Below are 13,881 nucleotides of genomic sequence, written 5' to 3' on the forward strand. Positions count from 1 at the left end.
TGGTTGCCTCTTGGTTGGATGAAGCCAAGATGAAGATGTATTATACTGTGGAGTATGTAGCCAGTAGTCATTTGTGGCTGTTGAGCACTTGAAATATGGCTAGTTCGAATTTAAATGTTCTATATGTGTAAAATACACACTAGATTTTGGCATGGGAGAAAAAACTTTGATGGCATGTTGAAACAATAACGTTATAGATGTGTAATTGGCTTAGATAAAATGTATTAAAATTACTTTCATCTGTTTTTTACTCTTTTAAGTGTGGCTATTAGAAAATTTAAGGATATGGCTCGCATGTGTGGCTTGCATTATATTTTTGTTTAACAGTGATATTCTAGTAGATTTGTCAAAAGTGCCCAATAGAATTCTTAAGTTCCTTCTGTTGCCTTGATACTTGAAGGACAACTTAGGTGGGTATAAAATCCTTGGTTCATATCTTTCATTGAGCTTTCTAAAAATGTTGCTTCATTGATGCTTTGCATTATGTTGTTTTTGAAGTGTGATTTTAGTCTGATTTTATTTTTTTGCCATTTGAGTTACTGTACTAACATTAATTTATAATAAGTACTATTATTGTTACTATTATTGTTTATTTAGAGGCCTTGAGGATTTTTTCATTAGTTTTGAAATAGTTTTATTCAAATATATGTCAGAATTGGTTGTTCTGGATTACTTTTGCCAGGTACTTAATAAGCTTTTTTTTTTTTAATGTTGTGGTGAAGAACTCATAACCTAAAGTTTACCATCTAAACCATATTTAAGTGTACAGTACTATGCACAGTGTTATGCAACAGGTATCAAGCACTTTTTCTTCTTGGAAAACTGCAACTGTACCCGTTGAACAACAGTTTATTTTTTCCTCTTCTTCCAGTCCCTAGTGACTACCATTCTACTTTCTATTTTTAAGAATTTGACTACTTTAGAGATACCTGGCTGGCTCAGTCAGTAGAGCATGCAAGTCTTGATCTTGGGGTTGTGAGTTTGAGCCCCATGTTAGGTGTAGAGGTGTAGAGATTACTTTAAAAATGAGTCTTTTTAGGGGTGCCTGGGGAGCTGAATTTAAGCATCCAACTTCAGCTCAAGTCATATCTCACAGTTCATGATTTCAAGCCCCGCGTTGAGCTCTGTACTGAAAGCTCAGAGCCTGGAATCTGTTTTGGATTCTGCGCATCTCTCTCTCTCTCCCTCCCCCCCCCCCCCCCGCTTGCGTGCTTGGTCTCTCTCTCCCAAAAATAAACATAAAAAGAATTTTTAGTAAAATAAAATCTTAAAAAAAAAGAATTTACTTTAGACCACACTTAAGTGAAATCATGCAATATTTGCCTTTTTGTGACCAGGACTGGCTTATTTCACTTAGCATAATGTCCTTAAGGTTCATCCATGTTATAGCATCTGTCAGAATTTCCTTCCGTTTAAAGCTAATATTCTGTTATATGTGTACACCACATTTTGTTTTTCCACTCATCTGTTAGTAAACATTTGGGTTTCTTCCACCACTGGCTGTTGCGTGTAATACTGCACTGAATGTGGATATGTAAATATCTCTTCTAAATCCTGTTTTCAGTTCTTTTGGATATATACCTGTAAGTGGGATTGCTGGATGTTATGGTAGTTCTTTTATTAAGTATTACAATCCATGAACATTTTTGAATAACTTTTAGGAGTTACTTTCCTAGCAACTTTCAAGGAGAGAATACAATATTTTTAACTATAGTCACTATGCTGTACATTACATCCCCAGAATTTATTAAGATTATAATTGGGAGTTTGTACCTTTTGACCACCTTTACTCATTTTTCCCACCTCCCCTTGTAGTACTTGTCTGATTCTGGTATGAGGGTAATACTAGCCTTGTTAAATGAATTTGGAAGTTTTTCCTCCTCAATTATTTGACAAGTGCTTGATAAGGATTGGTATTGATTCTTTAAATGTTGGCAGAATTCACCAGTGGAGCCATCTGTGTTGAGCCTTTCTTTTCAAATACCTTGGGATGTTTTTGATTATTGACTTAATATCCTTCCTAATTACAGGTTTATTTAGATTTTTTTATTTGTTATGGTTTAGTCTTGGTAAGCTATATGTTTCTAGAAATTTGTCTGTTTTTTCTAGATGCCCTGTTTGTTGGTGCATAATTATTTGTAGTAGTCTCTTATAATTCTTTTTCTCATTTAATGTCCTCTTTTTCTGGTTTGGGGGACTTTTTCTTAGTTCACATAGCTACAGTTTTGTCAATTTTTTTGGCTTTTTCCAAACAGTTTTTAGTTTCATTAAATTTTTTTGTTCTATTCTCTATTTTACTTTTTTCTGCTCTAATCTGTACTATTTACTTACTTTTGTAAACTTCGGGTTTTGTTCTTTTTCCTAATTATTTGAGATGTAGAGTTAGGTTGTTGATTTGAGATCTTTCTTTTCTAATGTAAGTAGGAATTTACTGCTATAAACTTCCCTCTTAATACTGCCTTTGCTGCATCACTTAAGTTTTGTTATGTTGTGTTTTCATGTCTTGAGTATTTTCTGAATTCCCTTGTGATTTCTTTTTTGATCCACTGATTGCTCAGAAGTGTGTTCAGTTTCCACATATTTGTGCATTTTCCAGTTTTCCTTTTGCTGTTTTCTAGTTTTATTCCATTGTGGTTGGAAAAGATACTTGGTATGATTTCATCTTTTCTTAAATTTTATGAAAGTTGTTTTGTGGCCTAACACATGATCTGTCCTGGAGAATGTTCTGTGTGTGTGTTTGAGAAAAATGTGTATTCTGCTGTTGTTGGGTGGAGTGTTCTGGATATGTATGTTAGTTTGTTTGCTCTCTACTGTTGTTCAAGTCCTCTTTTTCCTTACTGATATTCTGGTTGATCTATCCATTATAAAGCGGGGTATTGAAATCTCCTATTGATTGTCTTATTTTTTCTCCCTTTAATTCTGTCATTGTTTCACAAATTTTGGTGCACTCCTGTTAGGTGCATATAATATATATTCATAATTGTCATAATTTTCTGGTGAGCTGTCTGATTTATCATTGTGTAATGTCTTTTGATCTAGGTATGGTCACTCCTGTTCTTTTTTGGTTACTATTTGCATGAAATATGTTTTTCCATCCCTTCATTTATGGTTTTATATGTTCTTCTATCTACAGTGAGTGCCTTGTAGACAGTGTATAGCAGTCTGTTCAGTCACTCTTTGTTGTTGTTGTTGTTTTAATCTTTGGGTTTTGTTTTTGTTTTTGTTTTTAGTGTTTATTTTTGAGAGAGAGAGAGTAAGAGAAAGGGGAGGGGAGGAGGGGGACAAGATCCAGAGCAGGCTCTGTGCTGACAGCAGAGAGCCTGATACAGGGCTCGAACTCTTAAACCATGAGATCATGACCTGAGCCAAAGTTAGATGCTTAACTGCTTAACTGACTGAGCTACCCAGGTGGCCCATTTACTCCATGTTTTTTGATTGGAGAGTTTAATCCACTTACATTTAGAATAATTACTAATACTGAGGGACTTACTCTTGCCATTTTATTGTTTTCTATTTATCTTGTAGTTATTTTGTCCCTCTTTTCCTCTTTTGCTACTCTTCCTTTGTGTTTCATTAACACAAAGTGACCTGCTTTGATTGTTTTCTCATTTTCTTCTGTGGATCTTCCGTAGGTATTTTTTGTGAGTAAACCATCAGTATTACATAAAACTTTGTATAGATCCTAACAGTCTTTTTTAAACTTGTAAATTCGGTTACATAGAAAAGCTCAAGCTGTTTACATCTCTTTCCCTGCTTTAAAATTATTGATGTCATAAATTAAATTTTTTTTATGTTTTGTGTCATCAACATAGTTTTATGTTTAATACCTGTTTTTATGCTTTTATCTTTTAAGTTCTATACCAGAATTAAAAGTGACTTATGTACCACCATTACAGTATTCCAAGATTCTGTATTTGTCTATATATACCTTTACTAGAGATTTTTATGTTTTTGGATATTTTTGTGTTGCTCTCTAGTGTCTTTTTGTTTCAACTGGAAGGGACTCCTTTTAGCAATTCTTATGAGGTAGGTCTATCAGAGATGAATTCCCTCATCTATTTTTTACCTGAGTGGGTTTTTATTCTTTAGTTATTTTTGAAGGGCAGTTTTTCCAGATACAGTATCTTGGTTGGCAGTTTTTTTTCCCCAGCGCTTTGAATATATCAGCCCACTCCTTTCTGGCTTGTAATAGTTCTGATGAGAAATTGCTGATGATTTTATGGGTGTTCCCTTGTACATGATGACTTGCTGTTCCCTTGCTGCTTTCAAGATTTCCTTCTTTGTCTTTGAACTTTTGACAGTTTGATTACAGTGTATCTTAGTGTGGGCTTCTTTGAATTCATCTTTGTTGGCATTATTTGAGCTTTTTAAATTTGAATGTCCATATTCTTCCCCAGATTTCATTTGCAGGCATTATTTCTTCAAACAAGCTCACTGCTCCTTTCTCTTTTCTCCTTTTGGTTCATTAATGCATATCTTGGTCTGTCATTAGTGTCCTATAAATCTGTTAGGCTTCATTTTTTTTTCCCCTTTTTTTGTTCCTCTGACTAAATTATTTCAAATGATCGATCTTTGAGTTCACTAATTCTTTCTTCTGCCTGATGAAGAATGCTTTTGAATCCTTCTGGTGGATTTTTCAATTTAGTTATTGCAATCTTCAGCTCCATAATTTGTTTGGTTCTTTTTTGTATTTCCTATCTCTTTGTTGCTATTCTCATTTTGTCCATGCATCAGTTTCCCTGATTTCATTTAGTTGTCTATTTATGGTTTTTTGTAGCACATTGAGCTTTATTAAGATGATTATTTTATTTTATTTTATTATTTTTTAAAGATGATTATTTTAAATTTGTCGTCAAATAATTCACACATCTCCATTTCTTTAGGGTCATTTTTGGGAGATATATTTTGTTCTTTGGGCTGTATTTCTCTCCTGTTTTTTGCTATAATTTGTGCATTTTATTTTTTTTAGTTTTTAATTTTTTTTTATTTTTTATATGTTTTTTATTTATTTGAGAGAGAGAGGGAGAGAGAGAGAGAGAGCGAGCACGAGCAGGGGAGGGGCAGAGAGAGAGAAAGAGAGAGAGGGAGAAACAGGATATGAAGCAGGCTCCAGGCTCTGAGCTGTCAGCACAAAGCCCGAAGCAGGGCTCAAACTCATGAAGCATAAGATCATGACCTGAGCCAAAGTTGGACACTTAATCAACCGAGCCACCTGAGCGCCCCTAGTTTTCAAATTTTTTGTAATTTATTTTTTGTAATCTCCACACCCAAAGTGGAGCTTGAACCCACAACCCTGAGAGCAGGAGTCACATCCTGCCAAGCCAGCCAGCTGCCCCTAATTTGTCCATTTTAAAAAATAGCCACCTCTCCCAGTGTCTAAAAATTGGCTTCATACCGGAAGACCTTTTTCCGTTCGCCCAGACAGGGAATCTGGAAGCCCTTCAAACCTTTTCTGGAGATACATCTTTTCTGGGCATGTGCACATAATTTCCTAGTTAGAGAGTGTTACTGGTTTTCTGGAGTTTGTAATCTTTAATTCCCCTTGGTCTCGCTGCAGTACCATACCTTCTTTGGTGCTGCAACAAGGCTCTGAGCTTGAGCTCTCTTTTGTTCTCCACCGTTACCAGGCATCCAAAGAATGTTGATTCATTCAGCCCTCTGGTTTAGGGGAGACAGAAGTTATAGTCCCTTAGGCAGTTTCCCCAAAAGCTGGAATGTTGGATGTGCATTCTACTCTTCCCTTTCCCTCCCAAGAGGGTAGCTGTGAGCAGAGTGTTTTCTCCCGTTTGCACCAAGCACTGTCAGTTTGTGTCTGTGGTGGTGCAGAGTTTTGTATGCCATCTTGCTCCCTGGTGGGCTTTTTCAATATGCAGATTCATATCTTATTTCCAGACACTTGGTAGGGGGGTGTTTTAAATATTAGTTCTGAAGGATGCCTGGGTGGCTCAGTTGGTTAAGCATCTGACTTTGGCTCAGGTCATCATCTTGCTCGGTTTGTGAGTTAGAGCCTCGCATTGGGCTCTGTGCTGACGGCTCGGAGCCTGGGGCCCCCTTCAGATTCTCTGTCTCCTCCTCTCTCTGCCCCTCCCATGCTCATGCCCTGTCTCTCTCTGTCTCTCAATAATAAATAATAATTTAAAAAATTAGTTCTGTTGCATTGTTTTTCTTCATCAGAGACTCCACTTATATGACTGTCTTTCCTTCTTTGTCTCTTTTTACATCTTACCATCTTTCTTATTCGTTTTACTACTTTCTTTACCTGATTTTCATTCTCTTGGTCCTTTGACAACCTTTATGCAACACGTTTTTGTTTGAATATATTTTGTACCTGGCTACTAGTAATTTTAGTCTTTGTCTCTGTGATAATTGTCTTTTCTTTTTTTCCTGAGTTACTCAACTCTTCCTATTTTTTCCTGAGTCTTTTACCCTCCTTCTCTCATCTTAGTTTTTGAGTTTCTGATTCAAAGATATTTTTCATATCCCTAAATGTTTCTTTGGGGCATATTTAAGTTTGGTGTATTTTTCTTGAAGTTTTTTTCTGTTCTTCCCTCATGCAGAGTGGAAAGAATTTATCATTAGAACCATAGTTGCATTTTTTAAAATTTTATTTTTAATAATAACATAGACTTCTAGGTTTTCTCTTCATTTTTGTAGTTAAGTGTGTAGTTCACAGTTTTACTGGTTCTGTGGTGCCCTCTTCTGTTTGTGTAGAATGATCTCCTTTTTGAGGAATAGGCAAAGAAGGACGTGTCTTATTCTAGCTGTTTCTAGCTAGTGTTTCAAAATCCCCGTTATCTTGTTTTCTGCAGGACAGATGGGCTCAGTTTTTGTTTTCTTCCTTCTCTGCAGGGATTCAAAACTTGATCTTTTGATTTTGATCTCCTAGGATTTTGCTACACTTTGTTTTGTGCTGATGGCTTATTTTTCATTCTCTTTGTTATTGTGGCTTTATAAGCATCTTAGTCCTTTACTGGTAAGTTTACTATTGTAGGGTGGTGAAGTAGATAAAGGTAGTGATTCAGTTTGCTGTCTTTTGCTGGGGGTTTTGCATGTGAATTTTTAAAATACCAATGAATAATCTTTGATTTTGTATGCTGCCTATCTCAAGTAATACATTCTAAGACCCAACAAGTTGGGGCTTGAGCTTGGTAAGATGGAATAGAGACACACATACAAATATTCACATTTCAGCACTGCTGATTTCTGCCGATGTAGTCATAGAACTTTAATTTACTCCTCTCCAAAAGAAAAAACAAAATTCTCTCCTGCACTTTGCAAGATTGTGCTTGTTAGTATTTATGTATGACTAAAAGTCATGAGTTATTTAGTTTATTTTCATTTTCTTTTAATGATTTATCGTATAATTTCACACATTACTAGGAAAAACAGAAGGTACAAAGGATGTAAATATCTAGAAAAACAAAAAATGTTTATTTAGGTATAACATAGTAAGTTTTGAAAGGTTATTTTAGAATGTCAAAGTAATCATAAGAAGTGACTTTGTGTATTTTGGTGGTGAGTCCCTTCAATTTCAGACGCAAAGCTTTTATTTCACTGTTTAAACTTAAAAACTAATACAGATTTATTTCAGAAAATAGAGAACAGACAGACACAGAAGAATATAAGACCCACCTAAAAAGTATTTTGTGGTGTATAAAAGACTGTATTCTTCCAGTCTGTTTTCTCTACACACATATTCATTTATATTTATACATGTTATTTTATAATATATAAAATTATAGTATATATAATTATATAATAAAATTATGTTACATAAATATAAAATAAAAATTATAAATTTTTATAATTCCCTACTTATTCCCATTTAGACTTCATGGGTTTTTTTTTTTGGTGTTTAAATAATGCCATTTATTATTATTATTATTATTATTATTATTATTATTATTATTATTTACTTATTTTAAGAGAGAGAGCATTTGGGGGACAGGGCCAGGTAAGAGAGAAAGAGAATCCCAGGGAGGTTCCATGCTTAGTGCAGAGCCCAGCATGGGGCTTAGTCTCACAACCAAGAGATCATGATCTGAGCCTAAATCCAGAGTCAGACACTTAATCAACTGAGCCACTGATGAACATTTTATTTAGTCATTGTTCCCATTTGTCTGTTGCCTTTGATGAATTTCAAAAGTGGAGTTGGTGGGTCAAAAGAATGCCTTCTTAATGGAAAAGAAATCAAGTCATGCTTGGTTTTTAATATGCTTTTAAAAATCCAGGTAACCTCACCAACATATAATGCAGGATGTAACAGGGAATCAACATTATTCCTGCCAACTGCTTGCCCTAATAAAGATAAATGAAAACTCTTCTACCTGCTTCCAGGATTTTGTCTGTTTGTCACTGACTATGGTTATTATATGAAACACAGGCCTCTAGAAGCCATATTATTGTTGTGTTTTTCTGAGTTTTTAGTTTGAGAAGCTGTCTGATAATATGGGGAAGGAAATGATAGCTGAGAATTTATTTTTAGAGCTAAATTTGGTCTGTAAATTAAAATGGGGGAGTGTGTCATGGTCGGCTCCTTAATTTCTGGCTGCAGCTCTGTCATCTGCCAGCTGTGTTAAGAAGAGAGTCATCTATAGTCTATTTTTAAATTTCCTCACATGTAAAATTAAAATAATATTAAATCTTCGTCTATTAAAGATGTATTTCAGTAATTGGTAATACCTAAAAATGTTTTGTACTTAGAGGAGAAAGAATCTCTTCAAATCAAAAATGTGTGTCACCAGTTAGCTCAGTTCCTCTTGTCGACCATATTTCTAGATTACTAGAATTAAAAGATTTTTTTAAAATTTTTAATAGCCCATTCTAGTAAAGATGGAATAATCAAAGAATACTTAGGTCAGAGTCCTGAAATTTGACTCCCTCATGTAATTTATACCACAACTAAGAGCAAATCATTTGTTTCTTGAGTCTCATTAATGTAATAGTATCTATCCCTGTCTCAAAATTTTGAGGAGCTAATAAGCATATGCATAATAATAAGCATGTGATTGTGGATATACTTTGAGAAGTATAAAACATTATATAAATACAAGGTGGCATCACATATTGAATCACTTTATTTGACCAGGAGAGGTGAAATGTCAGCAAGGTAATAGAAAAGTATAGGCTTAAATAATGCAGAAATTGCTCTTTCAAAACCTGGCTTTCATAATTTCTTGATACTGTTTGTGGGTGTATTTGATCCTCTCATATTTTTTAGTTAACTCAAAAATTGTTACTAATCGACTCTAAATTGATAGTAATATTTGTATAGGGAAGTGTGTTTAATGTTCCAACTTGAGATCCCACCCTATGAAGAAAATGTATTTCTTCCTGGTATGGAAAATGGAGAAACTCTTCAAATGTAAGCTAGCATCCACCTGCCTGTCCCTTACCTCAACTGCTTGCCTTTTATTGAATGTCTCTGAGCTTTTGTCCATTTTGGACGCTGTGTTTTCTCTGCCTGGATTTTTTTTTTTTTTTTTTTTCCTCTCTCTCTTTTGCCTTGCTAAATCCCTATTGATCCTGAAAGTCTTAGTTTAGATTTTACTTTCTTTGGATATAGTTCTCTATCCTCCTTAGACAGTCTTTCACTAATTGAGGAGACATGCTTGTCAAGCCCAAACATGATTGCATACTGAGATATCTCTCTTCTACTAGCTAAGTTGCTTCATAGCAGAGTCTGTCTCATCCTCTTTTAACAATTCTGAGTAATAGGAGTAGTATCTGGTGTCTACTAGATGCTCTGAAAAGTGTTGAAAGAATGACACCGATAAAAAAAATTCTTAGCCAGTACTCTTTTATCTTTTAGATAAAGAAATCACAGAAGCCATCTCTGATAAGTTGAGACTTAAAGGAATTTCAGAAGCCATCCATTTGGCAATTTAGGAACCTTAAGGAAAGGTAGTGTGGCTAGGATAAAGGATGGGTAGGGAGAAGTCAGAAAGAAACAAGGCCTTGTAAGTCAGTGATAATTTTAACCTGAGTTTGAAGGGGATTTATTGGGGAGTGATTTGACCTAATTTGCCATCTACAAAGTAATACTGCTTTGTTGGGAATGGCATTGGTCCCTTTTGTGGTTGAGAGAAAGTAGGCATTAAGTGGTAGAGGCACAATAAAAGTTACTGCAATCAAGATGTATTTCATAGGAACTTTTGTTTAACCTTAGTTTAGAAATATTTCCTGCTGTGATAGTAATGTAGTCTGTTGAACATGGTTTTTTCTTTCCTTTTTTTTTTTTTTTTTTTTTGGAATTAGTTTGTACTGTTAAAGTTCAGGTGTGTAAATGCAGAAGATAATTAAAACCTGTGGCACAATTCTTTTCCTGTCATTTGCATGTGTTCCCGTATTTCTGGTATTGGTGCCAGACACCTCTGTTAATTTAGCAAACGGGATCAATTTTCTTGTAATTGAGATGTTAAATTCTAGTTTGCGAATATGTGTATATTTAACCTTTGAATAAAATTCTACTTACTAAAGTTATAAATATCTAAGGTGATATCAGGATGAGTACAGCATTAAGGGACATCAATGGCAATGTTTTCTATAGTTCTGTGGTGAAGGAACTATTTATAAATAATTCTTAAAGCACCTTGCAGTTATTAAAGTAAATTTTAAATAGAATTATGCATTGAATTAACATTATTAAAACAACTTATGTTGCCTACTTTACATTTTCCAGGAACATCATTTACAGCGAGCTATTTCAGCACAGCAAGTATTTAGAGAAAAAAAAGAGAGCATGGTCATTCCAGTTCCTGAGGCAGAGAGCAACGTCAACTATTACAATCGCTTGTACAAAGGAGAGTTTAAACAGCCAAAACAGTTCATTCATATTCAGCGTAAGTTTGTTGATTCATTGTTTTCTGTTTGTAATTTAAGTTTATCTACCAGTGAATATCCTTTCTTTTCTATGCCCAAAGAGATTTTAATTTTTCAGTTCATGCACACTGATTAATAGAAATGTAAAACATTAAAGAATAAAATCTCTGTATGCTTAACATCTGAATTTGCATTAGTTGCATTTGGAACATTTGATGTTTATGTAGATTAGGATTTGGTGTGGTACTTAAACTTTATTATACAACTAAAAGTTGGTGGATTGTTGTACTCAAATTTAAGATTAATTTTTAAAGCCCGGTGGCTATAATGCTGATTAGGGGTGAGTCTTCAGAAGTTTTTTAGAATTAGATTCTATCCCTCTACCTACGTCTAATTTTTATAAAATTCTGTTTCTGCCTCCTTGATATTCTCTTATTTTTCTCCCCATTGTTACTATTTAAATGATCACCATCCCTTGCCTTAGAACTGTTTCACTAACCTCCTGTTAAATTTACTATCCCTCCATCGCCTTTCCTTACCCTCTTCTAATATGCCTTCTCGACAAAGTCCACCAGCACCAGAGTGGTCTTCCTAAAGTGTCAGTCTGATCAAATTATTCTCTGGCTTAAAATCCTGCTGTTCTTTATTGTCTCCAGTAGTTTTCAGCTGATGGTGTAGACAGATGCTGATTGTCTGATTGTGTAAGAAAAAGCCTTGGGTAGCTTGTTAAAATAGAGATTCCAGGGCTCTGCTTCAGGCCTACCTGTATGAGAATCATCGGTATGCATCCTAGTAATAAGTATTTTTAAAAGTTCCCAGGTAATTATGAAACCCCTCCAGATTTAAGACTGACTAGAAGACTGACTATTTTCCATCTAAGATGCACATTTTTTTATTGGTAATCTTTGAAATAAGATTGCATATTAAATTGTTATTGTCCTGGATACAAGTCTAGTTTATCTAAAGAAAATTTGCATTTGTTTCTGCCAAGCATTTAGGGAAACTACCAACATCAGACCACTTTAAAGTTTTCCCTATTTGTTTTGTTTGTTTTTAGACCATACTGATAGCTTTAGTTCAGGCTACAGACCTGCTTGGAGTTCATTTCTCAGGGGGATTTTTCTCTCCTCCTTTCATGTAAGGGCAAGTTGAGAAATGAAGTTCCTTGCTGTTTCTTTCTGCATAGTTGGTTTATTTCTTTATCTTACACTGAGATTGTTACCATTTGGTAGTGTATGTTTATGCAGGAGTATTCTGTTAACCTTGTTAATAGACTCCAGCAGAAAGCTTTTTTTTTCTTTTTAATAGTACATAAAGTCATGGTGCACCTTGTAGCTGGTGGCAGTTTAGATTTCACAGTTCAGTAATAGGCAAATTCTCTACTTTGAATACAAGACCCTTTGTGATTGTTTCCCCTGTCTACTCCATTAACCTCATTTCCTGACTGCTCTTCCTCACACTCTCTTAGCCATAGGAACTAACTTGAAATTACTCATATTTGCCTGGTTATTTTACATTTCACATTTCACACTCCCTTGCATGTGCTAGTCAAGTCAGCTTTCACCTCCTGCAACTCACTGAACACCTAACTTCGTTCTGAAGCTTATCCTGACTTTTGTCGTCCTACTTCTGTTTTTTACTTAATCTCAGTATCTTGTACATACCTCTATTAGAGGACTTGCCATATTTTATTACAATCATTTGTAACCATTCTTTCTCTTCTTTTAGACTAGGAGCTTCTTGAGGGCAAGGATTATGTTTTATTTTCTCTTCATATCTTTAGAGTGAAGTGCATGGCTTATAGATGCACAATAAATAGTTGTTTTTAAATGGCTTTTAAAAGGCTGTTAGGTATCACAACCATTTCCAGAAATTTTTTTTTCTCAAGCATTCGAGAGAAATATGATACAGCCATTATTTATGTGACTCTGTATTCTTTGAATCCCTTTAGTTTGTTGCATTTGTCTTACCTGTGTATCAGGAAAGAGCGGGTTCATAATAGGAATTTTAAGTATTTTTCAAGCCAAAGTATCCATTTGTTATTGTTTTGTATTTTAATAACACTGTAGCTGGACATCAGGACCATATGTAAAAACCATTATAGAAAACCAAGAATGAAGAAGTTGCATGTAACCCATCTGGGTCAGGCACATTAGATACAGTAAACATTAAAATTGTGTTGGTTTTTAAATTTCATTTTATTCTGGGGCGCCTGGGTGGCGCAGTCGGTTGAGCGTCCGACTTCAGCCAGGTCACGATCTCGCAGTCCGTGAGTTCGAGCCCCGCGTCAGGCTCTGGGCTGATGGCTCGGAGCCTGAAGCCTGTTTCCGATTCTGTGTCTCCCTCTCTCTCTGCCCCTCCCCCGTTCATGCTCTGTCTCTCTCTGTCCCAAAAATAAATAAAAACGTTGAAAAAAAAAATAAATTTCATTTTATTCTGTTACCACAGAAAATAGAATAAAAATAATAGAAAATTTTCACTTTCACTTTTTCTCTTTTAGTCTGTCAACATGTGTTCTACATGCTATGCTATATATAAGATCCTATTGCACATATAAATTTTCATACTCCTTTTTCTACTTAATTTTAAGTTTCCCGCGTTTGAATATTGTCTGTGATTGTCATTTTCAGTGTCTACTAATTTTCTATCAAATTGATGTTTATCACTTTGCTTACTTCTATGCCTAGTACTGGCCTTAAACTTGTCTATACTAAAATTTAAACTCATGTTATCATTGAGATTTTTTTTTTTCAGGGAAGAGCTTTTTTTTTTTTTTTTTAAGTTTATTTATGTTTTTAGTAATCTCTACACCCAATGTGGGGCCTGAACTCACAACCTCAGGATCAAAAGTCAGATGGCTGTTCCAGTTGAGCCAGCCAGGTGCCCACCTCTCAAGGAAGGGCTTTTATTTATTAAAAAAAATTTTTTTTTTAATGTTTATTTATTTTTGAGAGAGAGAGACACACACACACACACAGAGCGTGAGCAGGGGAGGGGCAGAGAGAGAAGGAGACACAGAATCTGAAACAGGCTCCAGGCTCTGAGCTGTCAGCACAGACC

The 13,881-nt window shown here is 35.0% G+C and overlaps 1 protein-coding gene across 3 annotated transcripts in view; it reads left to right on the plus strand.

Moving 5' to 3' along the window:
- EPC2 (enhancer of polycomb 2) overlaps positions 1-13,881 on the plus strand; it is a 121,296-nt gene that overhangs the window by 37,205 nt on the left and 70,210 nt on the right. For all 3 annotated transcript variants that reach the window (XM_040475006.1, XM_040475005.1, XM_040475007.1), the window contains exon 2: positions 10,682-10,841. In XM_040475006.1, coding sequence (XP_040330940.1) covers positions 10,682-10,841 — 160 coding nt within the window. The remainder of the gene's footprint in view (positions 1-10,681; positions 10,842-13,881) is intronic.

The sequence above is a fragment of the Herpailurus yagouaroundi genome, unplaced genomic scaffold (assembly GCF_014898765.1).
Source record: "Herpailurus yagouaroundi ecotype Mexico unplaced genomic scaffold, PumYag 140, whole genome shotgun sequence".
NCBI lineage: Eukaryota > Metazoa > Chordata > Mammalia > Carnivora > Felidae > Herpailurus > Herpailurus yagouaroundi.